This window comes from Cnephaeus nilssonii, assembly GCF_951640355.1.
Source record: "Cnephaeus nilssonii genome assembly, chromosome: 6".
Taxonomy (NCBI): domain Eukaryota; kingdom Metazoa; phylum Chordata; class Mammalia; order Chiroptera; family Vespertilionidae; genus Cnephaeus; species Cnephaeus nilssonii.
Genome location: NC_137077.1, coordinates 41,643,219 through 41,667,555, shown reverse-complemented (window position 1 = coordinate 41,667,555; position 24,337 = coordinate 41,643,219). Strand labels below are relative to the sequence as shown.

General features: G+C 37.9%; 1 protein-coding gene across 5 annotated transcripts in view; it reads left to right on the top strand.

Moving 5' to 3' along the window:
• YAF2 (YY1 associated factor 2) overlaps positions 1 to 22,598 on the top strand; it is a 98,906-nt gene extending 76,308 nt beyond the window's left edge. For 3 of the 5 annotated variants that reach the window (XM_079774303.1, XM_079774301.1, XM_079774302.1), the window contains 2 exons: positions 12,870 to 13,022; positions 13,813 to 22,598. In XM_079774303.1, coding sequence (XP_079630429.1) covers positions 12,870 to 13,022; positions 13,813 to 14,050 — 391 coding nt within the window. In that variant the 3' untranslated portion in view covers positions 14,051 to 22,598. The remainder of the gene's footprint in view (positions 1 to 12,869; positions 13,023 to 13,812) is intronic. The other 2 variants (XR_013813674.1, XR_013813675.1) reach the window with 2 other exon arrangements.
• Positions 22,599 to 24,337: the final 1,739 nt, after the last annotated feature.

The window sequence follows — 24,337 nt, the reverse complement described above, 5'->3', positions numbered from 1 at the left end:
CAGTAAATGAGACTATGAAAGAGTAGTCTGTGAGGCAGGAGAAAAATCAGAAGAACGTGGTGTTCTAAAGGTTTGTGAAAAAGTTTTGCTGGAAGAGAAGGAGTGAAAAACTCAGTTAAATACTTAAAAAGACCGAGTAAGGTAAAAGCTACAGTTGATCAATGAATATGATAAAGTAATTATTGCTGACCTTGAAAGAATTTATTTTGGTAAATAGTAGAGACAAAAACTGATTGAGGTGGAAAACAGAAGAGAGAAATGGGGCAGTGGCTAGAAAGGCATTTGGACTTAGGGAAAGGTATTTTCTTTCTTTGTTTAAGATAAGAACTATTATAATGTATTTGTATCTAATAGGAATAACCTATTAGAGAAGAAAATAAAAATTGTTGGAGCAGAGGAGAAAGGAGATCAGTAGCAGGAGTGGTGTCCTAGAGAAGTGATCCAGTGGGCGGGTGGAGGCATTTTAAAAATATATATATTTTTATTGATTTCAGAGAGGAAGGGAGGACAGAAAGTAGAAACATCAGTGATGAGAGAGAATCATTGATTGGCTGTCTCCTGCATGCCGCCCACTAGGAATTGAGCCCGCAACCCGGGCATGTGCCCAAACTGGGAATCGAACCATGATCTCCTGGTTCATGGGTTGACACCCAACCACTGAGCCACGGCAGCGGGGTGGTGGAGGCATATTCTTAAATAGGAATATGGATAGGGAAGTTAGAGTGTATGGGCACAGATATATGGGAACCTGTGGAAATTTTAATCCAGTTGCTTCTATTTCCTCTGTGAAATAGGAATCAAGGTCATCCCATGATAATATGACATGTAATAAAAGTAAGCCTTCTTCAGTGTTCTATCCCCATGCTTGGAACAGTGATTTGAACATAGTGAGTGTTTAATAAATATGCAGGGAAGAGTAATCTTGGATTGGAAGGGAGAAGGGAAGGAGTCAAGTAGTAGGTAGTGTAGGGAGCTGCTGTTGGGTTAAGCTATAGTGGTGTTCATGGGACTGATAAATAATATGGAAGAAAAATTGAAAGGAATTGATGTTTATTTGGCTAAGATGAAGGAAAAGTTGAAGATGACCTACCTAAATGTAGCTCTAGAGCAGAAGTGGGGAATGTCTGGTCTGCGGGCTGTATAAGGCCTGCAAAATCATTTTGTCTGGCCCTGCCAAGGCAGTAGGGGTGAGTTAATTAAATATTTGACCAAATATAACAGGCTAATTTTTAAGTTGATAAATTTGTATGACCCTCAAATGATGTTGTAAATATTCAAATGGCCCTTGGCAGAAAAAAGGTTCCTCACCCCTGTTCTAGAGTGTGTCCTTGGTCTTTGAAGTTAAGTGAACTGTGATATTCCTTAATGATTTGAGGGATTTTTCAGAGACTTAATTGCTGAACACTCTAACCTAGTTTTTATAGCAGTTGTAGTCATCTATTTTGCCTGTACTTACCAAGGACTATCGTAGTAGTTGCCAAAGAATCAAGTCTCTCCTGCTACTGTCTTCCAGGAGTTTAGGGAAAATTGTGTCTGGGCTTCTGCAGAAGTGTTTGATATTGAAAATTAAATATATGGAAACCTTGCAGACTCTTCAAAATACTCTGCATAGATTCTTGAAATGGTGAGGGATATTGTTCCATACATTCTATAATCACAGTTAGGCAAGTGACAAGAAGAAAGAATACGTTGAACCTTAGGTATAAATTTAATTTGCATGGTGTGAATACATTGGATCAGTGGTTTTCCCATGGTAGTCATCACAGCCACATGTCAGGGATAACTGGGGGTTTGAGCATGAACACTGAGCACATGGGGGCTAAGGAGTCCCTACATCAACTTCATAGATGTATAAGTTAGTTTTTGCAGTTTTGTCTATTGAGAGTCCTTATAAAATTTTATTAGCATGGTGATTCTGCAAAACAATAACAAAAACATTTGAATATCCTTACTATAGGTAATATTTGAATTTTTTCTGATAAGTCAAATAGTGCTGGTAGGTGATTCCATTATTTAGAGGTGGGGAAAACCACTTATAAAGGACTTTTAATCCTTTGATTTAATAATAAAATTTTATAGCAAGGAGACGTACATTAAACTCTTCATTTTGTATTTATGGAGAAGAAGTAAATGACTCAAAATCAAGATGGCATCAGAAATTTTTTCAAGGAGGGAGGGTGAGAATAAATTAACCAAAGAACTTATATGCATACATACATAACCCATGGCCACAGACAATAGTGTGGTGAAGTCATGGGAAGGGGATGGGTGCAAGGTGCAGGGAGGTCATTGGGGGAAAAAAGGAACATCTGTAACACTTTCAACAATCAAGATAATTTTTTTAAAAAGATAAATTAAAAAAATAAAAGAAAATGAGTCCTTGGAAGTTGGCACCTATTCAAATCAGTGTTCACACAGTTGGTTAATAATTGTTTTTATACATTATATTTAAATTGTATTTATAATAATTGTTAATATCAAGACATGTTTATTGAGCATCTAATACATGTAAGATCTACTGTACTAGATGCTGGAGCTACAACAATAGGTAAGATGTGATCTTTTCCCATGTAGGTATTATGTAGTCCAGTTGGTGGGGAGACAGGACACAGCCATGCAAGGATCAATAGCATTTCAGAGCAGTGTGGAAGACCACAATTCTGCAGAGGTACTTTAAGGGCTCCACAAATATTAGATGCACATTTCTTTTTAAAATATTTTAATCATTTAAAAAATTAACACATTATATAAATGTGGTTTTTGCACAAAATATTATCCACAGAAGGAAGACCACAAAAGCTAATTAATTTATTCTTTTTTTTACAATTTCAAGATAAAGTAGCAAATCCTTTATTTGTATTTCTCAAACACTGTGAAAGAAGACACATAGCCCTAGAAGCATTTTTTTAGTCATTTATTTTCCCTTTTCTTCCTCTGCCCTCATATAACAGTTTTGTTCCCAAGCTATTCCTCAAAACCTTTCTAACCCCCACAAATAAACAAAACCTCTTCTGGCAATTTCTTTCAATTTTTCCCCCTTCTGAGTCTCCATCATAAAATCTCGAAAACTGATCTGTCAAGTAAGATCTACCTCAGAAAGCCTGGGAGGGGAAGAGTCATTGAGCAGGCCAAACTACAGGATGCTCTTCTGAGGGCCTGGGGAGGAGAAATCCAGGGACTTGACATGGAGTCATTTTCATCCCTCTATGTTTGTTAATCCTTTGTAGACTGCATGGTGCTAGAGCTCTCTGACCAGGTCTTCAAATGACAATATCCTAGGAGTCATTACATTAACAATATATGTTTAAGGACAAAAAAGAAATATGGTTTCTCACAATAGGAAGGATTTTATCATACAGCATTTTGCAACAGTGAACCTCAACCATCTTGTTTTGCATTGACATGTGTTGGTATTCTTTTATCTTCTATGACATTTGACACCAAAATTTACTTGATATGATTCATAAGTGGATGAATACTGGAGGATATATATGTATACTAGTCTAAAAATGAAAATGTCTGGTAATTTTGGAGCAAAGAAAATTGCTGTCCTCTTTTAAAAAAATGATGAGCCACCAAGGTTTTCAAAGTAAAATGTTTTGACAATGCAAGGGTAAGAAGTGGATATAAAGATAAGCCAAAATCGCCCTAGCTGATTTGGCTTAGTGGATAGAGCACCAGTCTATGGACTGAAGGGTCCTGGGTTTGATTCCAGTCAAGGGCACATGCCTGGGTTTCAGGCTTGATCCCCAATAGGGGGTGTGCAGGAGGCAGCCAATCAATGATTCTCATCGTTGATGTTTCTATCTCTCTCTCCTTGTCCCTTCCTCTCTAAAATCAATAAAAATATTTGTTTGTTTAAAAAAAAAGATAAGCCAAAATCTGTCAGCGATGTATATGAATTCAGGAAACCAGTGTTTACAAATTAGATATGTTCCTAGGATTAGACATAATAACTGATAAGTTAGCTACATTATAAAAACTTGGTGTCTTTTAGGTCTATATACCTTTAAAATCACATTATTAGGCAATAAAAATTTGAGCTTACTATGTTACTAAAATTTTAAATATTCATTGTTTCTTTATTTCATCTAAATTATTCATAAAATGACATATTTTAAAAAAGGGGTCAATGGTTAATGGCTATTTTTCCTGATGTACTGACGGTTTAGACATGAACTAAATAAAGTTCTTTCTACCCTGTCTATAATAAGTCCCCTGACTGCTCTATCACAGGACATCATTTTCTTCTTAGTGCTTTTGACAAAATTTACTTTTATTTCTTTTTGTGTAGTGTCTTTCTCATCTGCTAAGTAAACTATGAGGGCACAGACTAAGTCTGTCTTGTTCTATAGTGAATCTCCAGCACCCCACCTAGTCCTTGACAAGTGTTAACTGTGTAATAAATTTGTCAATGGGGTGGGTGCTTATACAGTCTTTCTTGGTTAGATTTTTGGATTTTGTCAACAAACTCATATTTGGGTTTAGTTCAGCCATTTTACGCATTGAGATTTATTATATTGCTTCAAATTACCATGTATTTTAGTGTCATGAACCAGATGGCTTCTTTTGGAGCTCTGAGTAATGCCGCCTCTTTTAGAAAAGAACCAGTAATTGTTTTATGTCTTGTTTGTCTTTTTCTTTTTGTATGTTCAATTTGACTAAGCTAATTTGTAATGAGATTGATCAAACTTAAAGCATTTTTCTTATATTTAGCACATATTGTATTGGAGGGTGGTAGAGGTGAAGGGCAGACACATAATTAGAAATAGTATGTATTAAGCCTCCTACTCACATGGAAGGTTTAACAGCTTCTAAAATATTTTGTTTTGATGAATAGTAGGTATCCATTAAATGGTTGTTGAAATGTTTCCTTTTTTTATGTTACAGTAAATTATCACTCTTGCCAAACACTGTCTATTTGGGCATTTATGATGGATAAATAGATACATAGGGACTCCAAAATTTTTGAATATAGTATTTCACAAGTTACAGCCTAATCATGATATATGTAAGAAGATAATAGAGTGCATTTGGGATATGGCTGGACAGCACTTATTTACTAATTCGATGACGTTTTTGTTCTTATCACAGAACCTTTGGTATTACAGATGTATTGTTAAGACCCTGAATAATAAAACCCTGAACACAAAAAGGCATATCTTATAAACTAGGAGCCTGTTGCACGAAGTTTCGTGCAATAGACTTTTCCTTCATCTGGCTGCCGGCACCAGTTATCCGCCAGCAGCAGTTTTCCTCTGGCCACCCGCCGATCAGAGCGCCTCCTGCCAGCACGATCGGCCACCCCGAGAGGAACTCCGATGGGGAGGCGCTCCGATCGGGCGGGTGGCCAGAGGAAAACTGCTGCTGGCGGAAAACTGGTGCCAGCAGCCATGCAATCGGCCACCGTGAGTTCCCCCACCAGAGTCTTCCGCAGCGCCGGCCTAAGCAGCGCCGGCCGTTTAAGCCGGCGGGAGGAGCGGGGGTCGGGGACTCGCGAGTCCCCACCCCCCGCTCCTACCGCCAGCCAATTGGCCACCCTGAGTCCTGCCCCCGCGCCTCCAGCAGGCCCAATCGTGGGCGTAGCGGAGTGATGGTAATTAGCATATTACCATTTTATTAGATACTAGCGTTCCCGTTGCAGGAAAAATCCTGCAATAGGGTTTCCTGCTGCACTCTACCCCACCCTGCCTGCTCTCTTCCCTTGTCTCCCGCCCTGCGTTCTCCGCCAGCCCCCCTGCTTTTCTAACTTCTCCGCCAACCCGCTCTCCTTCCTTCTCCCCTGGCCCCGCCTCCGCTCCTCCCTTCTCCCCCGGCCCGCCTTCTCTGCCAGCCCGCCTGCTTTTCCCTTCTCCCCCGGCCCCGCCTCCTCTCCTCCCTTCTCCCCCGGCCCCGCCTGCTCAACTTCCTTCTCCCCCGGCCCGGCTTCCGCTCCTCCCTTCTCCTCCCCCCCCCTCCCCCGGCTTGCTTGCTTCTCTGCAGCTTTGCTCCCTTCTGCAGCTCTTGGCTTCTTTCTACGCTGTCTCGATATGCAAATTAGCCGCCATCTTTGTTGGGATAATTTGCATATTCGTCCTGATTGGTTGGTGGGCGTGGCTTGGCTGGTGGGCATGGCTTGGGTGTAGCGAAGGTGCGGTCAATTTGCATATTTGTCTATTATTAGATAGGATGATGATGATTTATCCTGCCCCTTATTTCCTGAGTAAACTTTCTTCCACCTCTAAAATTCCATACTATTCTCCTTATTTTTCTCATTAAATAGAAAAGGGATCAAAGTTAGACCTTTTAAGCTCCCGGGAGATAGGAAGACTTTCTTTTTAACAGGGCACGGTGAAGATGAATCACTGTATGATAGGAAAAGAAGATCATCATAAGCTATGTTCCCTCTGTCTTCAGGGAAGAATCTTTAGAGCTCATTTAGCCCCTAGAGATCAGCAAAAAAACTATTTCAATAGGCTATATGCATACATGTATATTTATATATTGTGCTTTTCTCCCAAATTTGAAACAGAGCAAGTAATCCTAGAACAGAAGAGCAAAGGTATAATCTTTAAGTGAAAATCAACCACCATTAAAATAATAATAAAAGAATAGAATAGTATTTACACTGAGTGGCCAGATTATTATGATCTCTGAATGCATAATAATCTGGCCACTCAGTGTATATCCTATATGATAAAAGGCTAATATGCAAATTGTTCCCTCGACCAGGAGTTTGACCAGAAGGCAGGCCAGCCAACCGCCCATGTCCCCTCCTCCTGGCCAGGCTGGCCGCCCCCCCACCCATGCACGAATTCATGCACTGGGCCTCTAATATATATATACATATATATATTAGAGATCATAATAATCTGGCCACTCAGTATATTTAGTAAAGTCTAGGATAAAAAGAGAGAGTAAGAAATACAACTACTCAAGAACAGAAATAAACCTTTTTCTTAAGGAAAAAGAGAACCAGTATGGAAAATTTGTTGGTGATTAAAAAATAAAATCAATAACCAACAACACTAGGTACAGAAATTACATGGTTACTTATCAAACAACTAGTCTCACATTTCCACTTGCCCTAAGGACAGCTTTGCTTACATTTTATAAAATCTAAAAAGCCAACATGTCCAACACCAAGTTCATCAGTTCCTCTTGTTTAGAAGAGTCCTGTTCTTGGCTTCCTACAACTATGGGTCTTAGTCCGTTTGAGCTGCACTAACAACAATACCATAGACTGTGTGGGACATAAACAACAAACATTTATTTTTCCCAGTTCTTGAGACTGGGAAGTTCAAGATCACGCCACTGGCAGATTCAGTGTCTAATGAAGACACACTTTGACAGCCAATTTTTCACTGTGTCCTCACATGGTAGAAGGGGCAAAGAATCTCTCTCTGTGGCCTCTTTTATAAGAGCATTAATCCCATCATGAGGGCTCTACCTGCATGACTTAATCATCTCCCAAAGGCTCCACCTACCAGTATAATACTATCACCTTGGGGGGATAGGATTTCAACATGTGAATTTGGGGAGGAGGGTCACAAACATTCTGTCCATAGCACTGTGCTTCCTAATTCCCTGTTTCTTTCAGTTTTACTCCTATTGGGAAGGGGGTGTTGTTCTTTATCCCTCTTATTCAGCACATATCTGGTTGTATTATCCTTCTGAAATGTCAACAGATTCACTGCTTCAATTCCATTCCCCTGACTACACCATGGAATAGATCCTTATTACTATTACTTCATTTCTAGTTTGACGTGGTAGTCCTCTAGCTTGTTTTCTGATTCCAGTCTCTTACCTGAGCAGTTTAAATAATTGTTCTTTCTGGGTTGGTTTTGCCTTGTAGGAGAGTATACATTTATTATTTTGTTCTTACCACTGAGAATTTAACACTTAGAATAATTCTAGATTCATAACTCGTTTAAAAGATAAATTAGTGCCCTGGCCAGATAGCTCAGTTGGTTAAAGCATCATCTCGATATTCCAAGGTTGGAAGTTCGATCCCCATTCAGGGCACATATAAGAATCAACCAATGGGTGCCTGAATAAGTGGAACAACAAATTGATGTTTCCCCTCCCTCTCTCCCTCCGCACCTTCCTCACCCCCCTCCTTTCCTTCTTCTCTAAAATCAATCAATAAAGGTGTTTTTAAAAGAGAAAGAATTTATTTAATTCATCCTCCTGGCTTAATGAAACAAAACCTTCTCTACTAATATGCTTTTATTTTCACACTAATGGACTCATGTTTTATATGGGCCATATAAAAGGGGAAAATGATCCTAGAAAGATTCTGGAGACATAAAACTTGTTAAATATGAAAAGCAGCAGTTGTATTGTAAGATTCATGAAGTTGGGGAATTAGGATTATCCCTTTCTCACAGAAGTGGGAGTGACAGTGATGAGGAACGGTGTCACAGAATAGTTGGGTACCCACTTGGAGACATGCTGGAGGGAAGGGGGAGTGATTGATCATGTTATAAAAACCTTTTTTCCTTAACCACAGCACAGTAGTTATATTCCTGAAAATCTTCATGATGTAGAATATCCATGAATGAGATATTTAGATCTTAAGGAAAAAAAACTGCTTTGGGATATTGAGGTCATTAATGAATCCAAAACACCTAGAAAAATAATCAACTTTACTTAAAGGCAGTACTAAGTAAACTGAATATAAATAAATTAAATATTTTAAGTTAGTATTAATGGCTCCTGAATAACTAACATCAATTTATTGATTGCTTGAAACTTCAGGATTTTATACTAGGTTCAAATGAATGTAAATTTGTATGAATGTTTGCAATTTTACTGTAATTCAATTTTATTCATTAACCATTTTGGAAATTTATTTTGCATTAAATTTTGGGATGCAGAAGGGAGTAACATTACAAAATGTAAGAAAGGAAGTTGTCTTACCTTCATTTGTTATGGAAGAAATAGATTCAGAGATCCTTAATAACTTGGAGACCAAATGATTACTACACCTCACTTGCATTTTATATCTTGGGGTGATTTTGAATTTTAGGTGATTCACTATTCACTAGGCACTAGTCTAAACAAATCTTTTCTCAACTCTACCACACCTTTTAGCTTTCTCTTTCTATATTACAGCATTATTAAAAGAGAAATTAATTCTTGCTGCTCTTTTTCATTATTTGGTTACTTCTGTGTAGCGATCCTGAACAATGACTAAGCTTAGATATTACTGTACTCCTTTTCTTAAAAAAATATCTTCCTTCCTCATTAAACCTGATTTTATTATTCACTCATTCTTCAGAAAATATTTTTATATGCTTTTATTGATTTTTTTTTAGAGAGAGAGGAAGGGAGAGGGATAGAGAGAAACATAATGAGAAAGAAACATCAATCAGCTGCCTCCTGCACACCCCCTACTGGGGATCGAGGCCACAACTCAGGTATGTGCCCTGACCAGGAATCAAACCGAGCCCTCTTGGTTCATGAGTTGATGGTCAACCACTGGGCCACATCGGCCGGGCACAAATACTAGTATTAAGTATCTAGTATTTTTTCAGTACTGTGCTGGATACTAGTTATACAGTGGTATGTAATACCATCTCTTTACTTGTGGAGTTTATTTTAGAAGCAGAAACAATACAAAATTAAAACTACATCTTTTTCCCCAACACTCTCTATGATCCTTACTTTATTTTTTTATAGCATTTATTGGCATCAGAGACTGTTTTTTTCTTTTTTTATGCCACCCACAGAAAGTTGGCTACAGGAGGGCAAGAGTTTCTCTATGTTTTCCTAAAGGAATGTTCGTTGGTTGAGAAGTGAGAAAAGCACATCTGGCTAGTCATCGTGTCCCCTTGACCATGCTTCTTCAGTCTGTCTTAAATAACTCCACTGCTGCTTCCTTAGTTCAGGCCCCTTTTAATTTTGCCTGACCCATTAAAGTAGCTTCTTGAGAGCTTGTTTGGAGGTTCTAGCAGGAGAGCGCAGCTACTCATATACCCTTGACCGAAGACCGGTCCTCTCCTCTGGGGGGAAGGTTGTCCTCTTCGACCCAGCGTGCAGCTTCGGGAGGGACGCACATGGATCGGTGGTGAGGGAGGAGGGGGACACCCGCCTAGCCAGCCAGATCAGCCGAGTCAACCCTGGCGATCAATGGGGTGACAGATGTCGCAGCCAGATCGCCCTCACATCCTAAAGTAGCTTCTTAACAGTTTCCCTGCCTCTCTCGTACCTTTCCTCTTAAGACTGCTGCCAGTAATCTTTGTAAAATTCAAATCTGAATTTCTTCAATGCTCTCCCATCTATTAAGGGCAAATCAAACTTCTTGGGTTTTCATTATTGGGTTCCTTCCTGGCCATTCAGCCTTGCTCTTTTTATTTCTCTGCTACTCCCTGCTTTTCATCTCAAACTTCATGCTCCAGTAGTACTAATACACTGAGTGGCTAGATTATTATGGTCTCTGAACACATAATAATCTGGCCACTCAGTGCATTTGTATCTCAAATGGGTACCAAAAGTATTCTAGACTTTTGCTGGAGATCAACCACCTATTTGCCCTGAGCTTTCTATCAGCCAGTGCAAAGGGGAAAACTGATCAGGTGCATGATTTATAGTATCTTTGATATCAAATAAATGAGGTACTCAAGAGAAGTACACTGAGTGGCCAGATTATTATGCGTTCAGAGATCATAATAATCTGGCCACTCAGTGTATATTACATTTTTTCAAGCTTTTTCACAAAGTGTGGTGGCCAGACCAGAGGCATCAGCTTAGCTTGGAAACTAGTTAGAAATGCAAATTATAGCCGAAGCCGGTTTGGCTCAGTGGATAGAGCGTCAGCCTGCGGACTCAAGGGTCCCAGGTTCGATTCCGGTCAAGGGCATGTACCTTGGTTGCGGGCACATCCCCAGTAGGGGATGTGCAAGAGGCAGCTGATTGATGTTTCTCTCTCATCGATGTTTCTAACTCTCTATCCCTCTCTCTTCCTCTCTGTAAAAAATCAATAAAATATATTTAAAAAAAAAAAGAAATGCAAATTATTGGACACTACCTCAGGCCTACTGAATCAGAAACCCTGGGAGTGGGGCTAAGTCTTCCAGGCGATCCTGTTGTATGTAAATTTGAGAACCATTCCTTTAACCCCTTTTTTTAAAAGTTCATTTCTTGAGTAAGCTCAGCCATCACTTGCCATGTTTTCAGTGTCACTTTAATTTGTGTAACGCTTAATCTACAACACTAACCGTGATTTATATGTCAACTCTACTTGTGCATTGGTCATCTTTCCTGGATATCCTTCCTGTACTTCAGACTCTTTAGGCTCTAAACAAAATTAATTTCCCATCTGCAGAAATCTGTTTTACATACTGTTTCCTGTTTCCCCCTTCAAAGGATTCCTCCGTGCAGCTTTGAATTGTAGATTATGCAATATTTTCTCATTGGTTTTTATTTTGTCTTGCTTGTCTAAAGAAACAAGACAAAAAAAAAAAAAAAAAGGATTTATTTATTTATTTATTTATTTATTTATTTATTTATTTTTAGTAACTCTACTGACCAAAATAGGATCAGGATTTTCTAGACAGTAAAATTAAATATTGTTTATAGACCATCTGTTGAAATGTATTTTTATCTTATCCTCCCTAACTTTTTCCTTCCTTCCCTTTTCCCTTTCTCAATCTTCTTTTTCTCTCTCATTTTAAGAACTTAGAGACTACTTACTTTAAATCTTGACTTTAGTTACCCAAGTTCTACCATAAAGCTGGAGGAATCCTTGATCTGGGCCTATAGAGTGATAGCTTGTACTGGCACCAAAGATTAAAAGCCAGACAACATTTCAGATATCTCTGTGCAGTTCCTACAGTAGTTCTCAATAAATGTTTTTTTTTCATGAATAAGTGAGTGAGGAGGCCTGTATCAAAAGACCGGGCAGATCTCCAAGGTCAAAAAAGCATGGTGAGCTTGTGGCTAGATACATAAGGCACCCCAAGGAATTGAGTAATAATGACTGAGAAATTTCAACACTCAAATATTTATTAAATGAATAAATGAAAGATTTTAAAGGAAAAAACAAATAGTCATAGTCACAGATGGTTAGATATTTCTTTCTCTGAGGGAGAAAGGATAAATTTAAGTGTTATTTCAGTGTAAACTTTCAAGTTTAATTTTTAAAATTTATGTGTATTTTTATCTGTGCTTCCCTATGAGCATTCAGTTTGATACATATTTTTAATAATTTCATATTGATTTATGTAAGTTATATTCTAATGGTTTGACCATATATCTTGGGCTATAACTTTTAGCTATTATATTTCTACTAGAGGCCCGGTGCATGAATTTGTGCACCAGTGGGGTCCCTCGGCCAGGCCTGCGGGATTGGGCTGAAACTGGCTCTCTGACATCGCCTGAGGAGTCCCGGATTGCGAGAGGGCACAGGCCAGGCTGAGGGACCCCACCAGTGCACGATCAGGGCCAGGGAGGGACATGGGAGGTTGGCCAGCCAGGGAGAGGTCCAGGGCATGTCTGGCCCGTCTTGCTCAGTCCCAATTGGCCAGACCCCAGCAGCAAGCTAACCTACCAGTCAGAGCATCTGCCGCCTGGTGGTCAGTGCACGTCATAGCTAGTGGTTGTGCGGCCTTAGCATATCATTACCATATTACGCTTTGATTGGTTGAACGGACGACCGGACACTTAGCACATTAGGCTTTTATTATATAGGACTTTTGTTGGATTGAAAAAATAATGTTATTAAATTGTTAAATTGCACATCTGAATTACCTTGCATATGAGGAATTTTTTATCCTTGAAAATCATAATATATATCTATTCTCATAATTTGAGCTATTTTCTTATAAAGAATATGTATTCTTAAGTTATAATAATTTTTTAAAACTTTCTTTTTAACATACACACAGGAAACCTCGACCTGTCTCCCAGTTGGTTGCGCAGCAGGTTACTCAGCAGTTTGTGCCCCCTACACAGTCAAAGAAAGAGAAAAAAGATAAAGTAGAAAAAGAAAAAAGTGAAAAGGAAACAACTAGCAAAAAGAACAGTCATAAGAAAACCAGGTAAATTTAAAAAATATTTTATGGCACTTTTGAAATAATAAACCATTTTATCTCTTTTAATATGAGATATACAAAGTAGAAGTAAAAGATTTCATCTCCTTTATTGTCAAGTATCATGAAATTGGTTTTGGTGTTTTTTTTTTTTTTTTTTTTTAGTTTGAAAGGTATACTAGAAATTAAACACAGAGGCCATAAATATAAGCTTAAATGTGAGGATGTGTGTGTGTTTTTTCACTAGATTAAAAGACATTTGTGTTTGAGTTATTTCTTTTTCACTCATAAAGCCAGGAGTAATATTCACAGTATTCACAGATATTTGCATGGGCTTTAATCAGTCAAAATGGTCATGGGTTCAGGCAGAATAGACAATCTTGATGCCCTTACCATGCACATCAGTGGAGTAACAGCCCAGCGTATAATGTAACCTTAGCTGTTCCCAGCTTCCTCTGTGATGTAACTATATCATTGCCCTTCTGAAACATTTGTTTTAAAAATAATTGATAATATATCTGCAAAATTAGGATAAAGCTATAAAAGCACAATTAAGAGCCTGTTACTTCCAGAATGTCACAGTTTTTTGTCAAGAAGAAGATTCATGAATGAGTGGTTTGAGTAATGTTAATGATTTGAAACATTTAATAATATTTTTGTGGCTAGGTACACATGAATGTAGAGTTTTAAACATAGATGTTTTTATTTTGTTGTTCTTACCTAATTTATTCATTATGTGCACAGGAAGTTAGTAGACAGAAAAGCTAGTTTAAAATTGTATCATCTTTTGTGTGTTTAGGCCACGATTGAAAAATGTGGATCGGAGTAGTGCTCAGCATTTGGAAGTTACCGTTGGAGATCTGACAGTCATTATTACAGACTTTAAGGAGAAAACGAAGTCACCGCCTGCATCTAGTGCTGCTTCTGCAGATCAGCACAATCAGAGTGGCTCTAGCCCTGATAACACAGAGAGGGGAATGTCCAGGTCATCTTCACCCAGAGGAGAAGCCTCATCATTGAATGGAGAATCCCATTAAAGTTTATTTTCTCCAATTTCTTAGTTCTGTCATATCATGCAAATATACAGATTATGCCAAGAAGTACCACATTTTCATGACAAACATATTCATGCACAATTCATAATTTGCATTTTACATAAAATAGAAATTTGTTAGAATTTGTTAGATTTGATTGCAATCTATACCTACCAAACATTTCCAGACTTTAACATTTTGGTCTCCACAGTTAAAGGTGCCATGAAAATGTGGTTGAATTATTCATTATGCAGTGTTATTGGTAAGTCTATTTTCACTTTTAGTTTAGTGAATTCTAACACATAATTCTTGAATTCTCTACTATTGGCATGTAATGAAGTTAAATTTTATAACATAGTGCAAGCTGCCTAAATATGTATTATTTGAGAATTGTGAAACAAATAGTTATATGTATACAAGTCAAAGATCAACTTAATCAACTATTGCTGCAACAGGATTTTCTTAATGGCTATCCTCTTAATACACCTGCTGGTACTTGGTGTGGTTAAATAGAAAAACTGTTATTAAATAAAGAATTTGTATGAACCGTTGCCAATATTTTTGACACATTTTACTAAATTATTTTTCCTGAATTATGTTTCTGGTTTTACCTCCTTTTTTTTTTGCTTTCAAACATTCATTTGTTGTAATGTTTACTCTCAGACTAGTAAACAATAAAACATTGATTATTTAGCTTTATAATTCAAGTTTAGTGCTATTGTCATTGAACACTGGTATTTTCTGTATTATATAAAATATTAAAATTCAAATAATTATAAGCATTTGACAAAAGCAGAAGAGAAAAGAAACCTGCCATATTTCCATATTTTAAAAGCTGCAATTTTGGAAAAGCTTTAACTTAATAGTTCTATCACTGTTTCCTCGCCCCAAACTTTATCCAGGGTTATAGAAGTATGAATCTAATAAATACAGAAATGGCAACTGTTGCACAGAACTGGGGAAAAAAACTAGTCTTAAATCAGTTTAATTGGCCTCTTATTAAATGTAACAATTCTTAAGAAAATCATAGTGCCCTATTTTCAGACACAACTGCCAGTTTATGCATTTATCAATATCCCAAGATAAAAAATATTTACAGCTCCACTTACTATTATGTAAAGTTATGAATAAAATATTTTTATGACTACAGATTTTGCATTTTTGTTTACAACTAATAAAGTGTTTTATGTTATATTTAAAAATCAAACCTAGAAACCACACAGTACTTCTTAAATTCTCCTAAGGTCTCCTGCTTTTTCTTAGCCATTTGCTTAATATATAGCCACCTGTAGGAGACTTCTGCAATATCAATGAACTTAACAACATAACTTGGATACAAGATATCACATAAAGACATCATGATAGCATTTTAAGAAAAAAAAAACTGTAGACCCTGACAGTTGTGATATATGGTGGTTTCATGTGATAATGTAATTTTCTGTTTAATTGCAGTACTTTTTACAGGCACAATGGTACTGTCTTTTTTGTAAGATGCTAGTTGTGAAATACAGTTAATTGCATACAGTAAAAGTCTGTGATTAAAACATTTATATACCTCATTCTTTAGTGTTGTTAAATGAAAAATTAAAATTTGTTTTTATTATCAGATACTTTCAATGGAACTGCAACTAACTGGTTATGTTCTTTTAAAAAACGTGAAGTTTTTTCTGTATTTTTTTTTTACCATATTTCAGATGTTTTTAAAAATATTCTTATTTTTAGACAGCAAAAATTACAAATAATATTAATAGGGAAAATATTCTAAAATTTAAGTCAAAACTATGCTTTAGAGGTTCTGGGTCTTCTGATGATGCTCAAATACTTTCAGAATGTATTTTCAATGGACTGCAAAAGAGACAAATCTGACAGAAGGTGGGATTTTACCTGAATGGGGGTGGCACAGTCATCTTTCTATATTGGTGGGGAGATAATGTAGCATGGAAATTAAAGTACTAACTGGTGTCTGGCATTTGAATCCCTGTTGTAGAACCTAAGTGAGCTTGAGTAAATTACTCAAGGTTACTTCCCATCTGTTAAACAGGGTGATGATAATCATATCTAACTCATAGGGTTGTTGGGACAATTAAATGTCAATCCATATAAAGTTCTTAACCATTACCTGACACATACTGGATGCTTAATAAATGTGAGCCTTTGCTATCTTAACTGGTAAAATTCCATTACAAAAATACAAAAAAAATATTTGTAACAGAAATCATTTCCATACCCTCTGGTATGACAGAAAGGAATTGTGATCTATAGGTTACACTGAATTTTCTGCATCAGATGTTTGTTCTGATCCTAGACCACCTATCTTTCCATAATTAGAAAACCTGATGGTAGGCACTATGAGACAGCAGAAATGAACTGAGTTGCCTAGTTTAAAATTTTGTTTTCCTTCCATTCATCATAATTATCTTCACCTGCCTTCATTTCACCCTACCTCAAACACTTCCAAACAAGGAAGCAGACCCAAATCCCACCTTAAAACCTAATGTTAAAATATGCAAAAAGATTCAGAGCCTGGGCTTAGGGTACATTTTTAGCTCTGTTTCATCAATTTACCCTGTGATTGTAGTGGGTCCTTTTATCCAAATTCCATACAAATAGAGAATTTGGATGTTTTTCAGAGTTTATTACCTTATTTTGATATAAGTAAGAGTGAAGATATAATTTGAGGCATACAAGAATACATACTCTTAAAGCCTTTTGTATTAGTAGAAATAGTTGACTTAATAAAGGTTTTATATTTATTAAATGCTTTCCTAAAATTATAGTGATGATAGCAGACAAAGTGAAAACATTTAGAAAGGAAGAAAAACCTCAGCTTTTCTAAGTTGATTACATATTTATTACCTTTCTTTTAGGTAAAAATCCTTATTGCCTAAAAAGAATGTAGTTTCTGCATATTATATGCATTAATGCTAAATGGTCTAGAAGTTTTAGTTTCTACTAAGGCCCTTTTTTTACTTATTTTTTTTGGTCTGCAACTTATCTTTTTTCCAGAATCTTTTAAGACCTGATGTAGGTGAAATTGAAGATAATTTCTGTACTGTACTTGGAAAATTAAGTGAAAAAAGAAAAGTTTGTGTAAGAATAAGGATAATCATAAAATAGTACTTTGACCTATTAGCATTGCCCTCCCCCCCCCTTCCTTTTAACCAGAGGCACCTTCAGTTGTCTGGAACAACAAATGTAGAAAATTGATGTGTAGGAAAGTTATCTGCGTCAAATATAGCTGAGCAGAATCAAGAGACAGCGAAGGTTGCAGAATATAGGATGTGACTGATCGTTTTGTAAAAGCAGAAGGAAAAGAATTCCCTCAATTGCTATTGAATGAGAAAATAAGCCCTACTAATATCAAAGGCAAGGGAGAATAGGAATGGGGGAAAATGAGGGAAGAAGGGGAAAAACGCACAAATAATAGCAGAAATTAGAAAATGGGGTATTGGGGTGCTATCTGGATGATAGAGAAAAATCACTAGGAACGGGGTTGGCGGGAGAGAGAACAAATGGAACTTAGAACATGTTTGTCTCTGAAAATGCTTGAAAAACATTCCATGATAAATCATCATAATGACTCAGGAATTAAAGTTTCAATTGTGTTTAGTAGACTTTTTACTAGGGCAGCAGTATGTGGTAACTTCAGAATGGTTTCCTTCAAAGCCAGTTAATTTTAAAAAGCTGCCATAGAGAAGTATTACCTTGAATTATATGAATACTTCCCTGAATGCACATCCCCACTAGCCCAGGTAATTTAAGCATTATGTTTCTAATATGGCATTCTACTTAGCCAGTGCCGATATTCCTGCCTTTATGGAATAGGCCAATCCTGGCGCATACGAAATGCTGTGATAATGCAGGTACTTCTGTGAAAAAAAAAAAAAAAAAGCTTTGAAAGCTTTCAGTGCCATGGGACGTTCCATATTCTGAATCTTCTCTGGTGGTGGTCCCTGCCCCAATGTCAGTAGGAGTTGTACATTATAGTAGCTGTTCTTCAGTATTTTCCTGATCTAGGCTTTCTTTACATCAATATTATTCAACTCTGAACATTTATTGGGTATGTTTTGTGTACTAGGCACTGGCTAGGAATTGGTTACCGGAAGGACAAAGATATAGAACTCTTAGAGGAGAGATCTGTGAATTATTACAATGCCATCACTGCAACAATAACTATATATAAGATACAGAAGTAGCACTGAGCTGGGTATATTTGTCACGCCTTTGGTTCTAGAAAATTCATCTTCACTGCAAGCCCACACTGGATCTCATCTCATAGTTGCAGCCGATATTGTTGGGTGTCAACAAGTAATTTTAGCCAGCACCATTTCATTATTCCAGCTTGAATTTCCAAAAGTTTAAAACTTTAAGCCATATAATGTGAGATTATCACTTTCCCATACTTACTTTTAAAAATCAATAAACAGCTGAATGAGGTTTGCTATTGCGTTTTTATGAAGATTATTGAGGGAACATTACGTCCCTCAATCCAAATGGGAAATTGTATTCAGACCTGTTTCAGAAAAATACTTCTCCTGATAAATCAATTTACCTTTTTCTTATGGGCAATACTAATCATTAATGGTCCTCGGTGTTTATTTTAGTTGTGAGAAATCTCAGATTAAAAGGAAGCTTGCTTTTAACAATTATGTTGGGCTCAATTGCCTGCATGTCTATATTCTGATTTGTTATTCTTCAGTCTTCTAGATTCTGATTTTTATCTCATGTTTTTCCTTGTGTCATTCTAAAGTTCCTCAAATTTCTTCTGTAATAAGGCTAAATAGTGACACTTTTTTAAAAAGCTAAAAAAAAAATGGCTTTATTTCAAGGTGTGAGGATAAGCCCAACGGTAACTTCTTAGGGCAAGGAGCCAGTAAAGTGGTGCCTCTCAGCTGGAATTTCTGATGAGTGGAAACAATAGATGAGTTTGACAGGTCTTGAGATTATACCTTGGTTTAGATCTGCCGACCAACTTAGAAGTCCGGAGTTGGGATGAAAACTACCATACCATCTTTATACTTCCATTACTTACTTTAGCAAGAGAATCAGAAACAAAACTGGTTATCAAGATTTATTTATTCACTTAGATTTTTTACTATGTATTATTTTCATAGTCCTCTTTTATAATAACAGCAATGAATGAGCCTGTGTTTACTTTGGAGTCAGCAAGATTGAGAAGAGTTGGGCTACTGTTTAAAACCAGTTTGGGAGAAGAATACTCCAAAAATGGCAGTGAAAATGTTTTTTAGAAAAGGAGAGTGGTCTGACTTCAAGAGCAGAGTGACCTGGCCTTAGGCCTAAGGGATAGTTTTTGATCTTTAATAAGAGTAAATAAAAAAACAAACCTATTGTTCCCAGTGCCTGATAAGATAAATAATTTAAGGGATATTTAGAGCAAAAGATTTTTTTTTTTTACTTTATTAAAAATAAAATATGGAAATATAAAAAGAAACAGAAACTAAACAATGTAGGACTGAAGTGTGATGGTATCAGAATTCTTAATTATTTTCAGCCTTCAATTTTTGGGAACCTGGGTTAGGAGAATTTGTGCATGTGCTTTTTAAAAAAATACATATATTTTATTGATTTTTTTTACAGAGAGGAAGGGAGAGGAATAGAGAGTTAGAAACATCGATGAGAGAGAAATATCGATCAGCTGCCTCCTGCACACCCCCAACTGGGGATGTGCCCGCAACCAAGGTACATGCCCTAGGCAAGAATTGAACCTGGGACCCTTCAGTCCTCAGGCCGACGCTCTATCCACTGAGCCAAACTGGCTAGGGCGTGCATGTGCTTTTTAAATCTGATTTTCCCCATGAGTAAATTTCCCTGCAAAATCTAGCTTTTAATTTCCCTGACAGCATTTATTTTAAAGTAATCCTATATAATAAAAGGCTAATATGCAAATTGTCCCCTCGACCAGGAGTTTGACCAGGGGGCAGGTGGGCCAACCACCTGTGCCCCCCCCCTCCACCAGCGCTGCCCCAAATCGTCCCCCATACCCTGATTGGGGTGGGGCTGGCCAGACCCCACCTGTGCACAAATTCGTGCACTGGGTCTCTAGTAGATTATAATCTATTGTAATAATGGGAGTGAAGATTGAACTATGGAAAAATACAGGGATGGTCTATAAGATAGTCTTTACTCCCTTCCCCACTCCAGCTCCTCCATACTCTCCCTTGTAGATAGAAATGCTAGCTAAATTCTGGGATCATTTAGGAGCTAAGGTGTCCCCATTCATTGGATTTCTACTACCACTTTTTCCAATCTTGTGGCCTGTAGCTGAGCTTTTTTAGTTTTGTACTCTTTAATTCTCTTCCTGACCCTCCTCTTTTCCCACATTTACTGGTCTGAATGAACACTTAAAATGAAATACTTTTTGCTTAAACTAACTATATTATTTTCCAACTTTTTCCTTCAGTCCAACAAGGTTTCTAGGAAGTAGACTGTGAAAAATGGAGAAATTTCATTAGAGGCCTACTGGAGGGGATAATTTTTACTTTTAGAGTTTCTGATTCTTTGTGCTCTAAATAATCTGACTTGTCTTTCTCTGATTTTAAATTTTATTTGAACCTCCAAGATCATTCTAAGAGGTTTTCATATAACATTGTGTTTCTGTTTTCTTTTTAATTTGCATCACTCAGGTTAGCATTTATTTGTTCATAGTGAGACAACATGGTATTAATGGAAAAAACAAACATGGTCTTTGTATTCTCAAAGATTTTCATTCAAATTATGGATCTTCATTATTAGCGATGTGGTTAACAAACTTTTCTAAATTTCAGGTTCCTTTTTATTTAAAAGAATAAAATATCTCCTTCATATAAATGTTATAAGGATTAAATTAGATTATGCATAGACCTTTATAAAGTAGAAGTTATATAAAAATGTTCTTGAACTTTCCTCTGAAAAGGTATAAATTTACCTTTTTCCCAATAGGATGTTTTTGTTTTTTTTATTAAGAATCAAGTACTCAGTGTAAATAGAGGTGAGAAAGAAATACTGAGCAGAACCTAAAGTTTACTCTAGAGAGACTTAGAGAAGACATAAAAAATTAAAAACACTCATGAATTGAATGTCTATTATATATCCAGCATGTACTAGGAGCTCTGAGAAAAATCAAGATTAATCTTTTGAATATAATAATTCTTGAGATCTGGATCTGAGATTTTTCCAGATCATGGGAAAGAGCTCTATCCATAATTTAAACAACAGATATTGCTACTTTTAAATTTCTTTTTATCTGCCAAAATTTACCTTTTTGACATGATGAAAGGAAGATCAAAATTGATTAAAAATTTGGATATAACCAGCCTGTTATTAGAAAATTAAGAGGATGGTCTAAACATGAAAAAATAGGTTTAGGAAAATGTACATATACATAGTAAACTATTATAACATTAAAATATCCTAAATATCTAAAATAATTTAATTTTAGGAATATGAAAATGTAATGTGAAACCTAAAAATGATCAGAAGGGCATGCACACAGCTCCTTACACTCCAAGACAACCACATAAGATAGTATGTGAGTAATACAAAAATCATTTCTATTTTTGGAATACCTTATATACTTTTTCAACAGAATTTCCTTTTTAATTACAGGATTAAAAGGAGCCTAAAGGGAGGATATGGTCCAGAACCCTGATGTCAAGTAAATGGATTATTCTTCTTCTGGATATGCTCTTCCCATAAATTGTTGCAGAAATGAAAACTGCCATTCCAGTATTTTAACAATCTCTGGGTCATTAAATTATTTTTTATTTTTACTACATTTAATTTCTTTGTTGAGATAGAGAACAATTGTAGTTAGCATCCCTTTATATTAAACATCCTTGATTTGAGTACTAATTCTTACTCTAGTTTCTTAGAGTTGTATTATTTAGTTTTTTCCTCTCAAAATCTATTTTCCATTCTTATAAATGCTTACTGCTCTTTGTATCTCCTTGCGTTTATTTCTCTAAGAATTGTAAGGTGTAGTGGAAGGAATAACTTAATATTGTCTTTGTTTTTATTTGCCTGTCTCCCCTTTGAGGGCAGTACACTCTAGCCCCTTGTCTGGCATGTAGAATATATTCAATAAATGTTTATTGAATGAATAAGTGTATGTTTTCATTCTATTCACACATCTTGATAGGATGCTAGTTTTTCATTTTTTGTCAGGTAAGGCAAGACCCTTTATTTTTATAGGGGAAGAAACTGTTTGTGTGTGTAAAGCTTCCTTTCACTTTTCGGTACTGGAGCTGCTTTTGGGCTCCAGTCTCAATCTCTGTCCCAGCCAGAATCTGCTCCCTAAAAGGCAAATGTGATCATGTTACTTCCTAATTTAAAAAAAAACAACCTTCAGTGGCTCACCATTATCTGCCAGAGTAAGTTCAAACTCTTTGGCATATTAAACAAGGCACTCAAGTAACTAGCCCCTTCAACTTCTACAGTCTTATCGCTGATCATATCATCTCTTGCATTCACTTAGCTGTGGTATCAAACTTCTTGCAGTTCACTAAACACAAGAGCCTATTTCATTGATTCCCCCAGCCTGGAATTCCCTTAATGCCCCCCCCGCCCCCCCCTGCCCCCGCCAGCCTACCCCTAATCCTCCCCAAGACTCTAGGGCCAACTTTGCTATGAAGTTTCTCTTGACCACACCCACAGTGGAACTGATTGTTCCTTTGTGTGTGTGTGTGTCCACACCTTTACCGGCTTACATCCGGATGTCTGTATTGTACTTACAAGTATCCACTGTTCCACCCTACACTCCAACACGGCGTCCCTATACTCCAAGGTACTCACAGAGCACTTTGCACATAGTAGTGGTGCTCTGTAAATGTTCAGTGAGCAAACGGAGTAGGAATATGGCTGAGGAAGAGGAAGAAGAAACGCATAGCTGAAGAGAAAGCTCTGTAGGGAGAATATGAAATTGTTCTGGATGTGTGAATGAGTTGTGAGGAAGGTCAAAAAGATGTAAAAGGAGGGATCTCAGCTTTACCGGCTCCTGTGAGTAGGCAGTTAGACAGGAGCAGAGCAAGGATGACGGGCCAGGTACAGGCCACCAGGGCAGAAAGGCCTGGGCGCCTACAAAGGACAATTGTAGTGTAGGACCTCATACCCAGGGTGACCTTGCCTCCCTAGCATCTTGCTGGTCATGCTGTTTGGACCCCATGACCTTTCCTCTCTAGGGCTAACATCTAGGCCTCAGGCGTATTTCAGCTCCAGGCCCAGAAAAGCCAGCAAAATCAGACGAGCAAGGCCATGGCTGACCTCAGGACCAAATGCACTGTCCCCCTGCACTGGCACCAACCAATCAATCAGTGGAGACCAGGATCCTGAAAGAGCACACCTGGAAAGCTGATGAATATTCTCTGGAGATCTTCTCCTGGGACTTCCCCTTTCACTTCCACCCTTAAAACCCTTAGGAGGAGTATTCCCCCTTTCCTAACCTCCTCTCCCCCACCCCACCCCCAGATACCTTACCATTACCTTCCTCACTTCTAAGCTCCAAGGGCCCTATAACTTGTTTCCTAAACCCATTTCTTCTATGGATCACTTCCATCTCTATGATTTTACAAAGAAATGTTCTCTTACAGATTGAGTCTTGGCTCTGAATTCTTTCTTAGCAAGACTAAAGTATTGAGGTTGCTGAACCCAGGTCCGGTCTGACCCCACTGGTCTAACACCTGGTGCCCTTCTTGCTGCCCAACCCTTGGGAGGGAAAAATAAGCATTCCCAACAGTATTACAAGATCAAGAGGGACCTGGGTGAAATGGCTCTAATAGACAGTCTTATACAAACTTAGAGTCTGGGGAAGTCCCTGCTGAGGATGAGGGAGCTGAAAAACGGCTTAGTCATGTGCCTTCTAAGGGAAGGGCGTTTTATGTGCGTTGAGCAATTTAGTCTTTACAACCTCCCGGTGAGGAGAATATTCTCTCCATTTAGAGACGAAAAAATAGGCTCATAGAACTTAGGTTGCTCAACATCACGAGCTACCAGTAGAGAACCGTCCATTGGATTTGGGTCAGCTGTCTCCAACGCCTGTTCCTGTCGCCACACGTCTCCCGTGCAGTTCAGAGCCCGGGACTCCCGGGTGGGCGTCTCCCCACGCCCCACGCCCCACGCCCCGCGGGACCGGCGCCTCCGGGAGCCGCGCCCAGCCCTCGCGCGCTCAGTGCGCCGGCGCGTCCGGCCGCGGCCCGCCCTTCGGGGAGGAGCGCGCGGAGGCGGCGCCGGCGGGGGCGGAGGGCGGGCGGCTCGCGGCCGCGGCGGCGGAGGAACTTGTTGCGCCCGCGGCTGCGC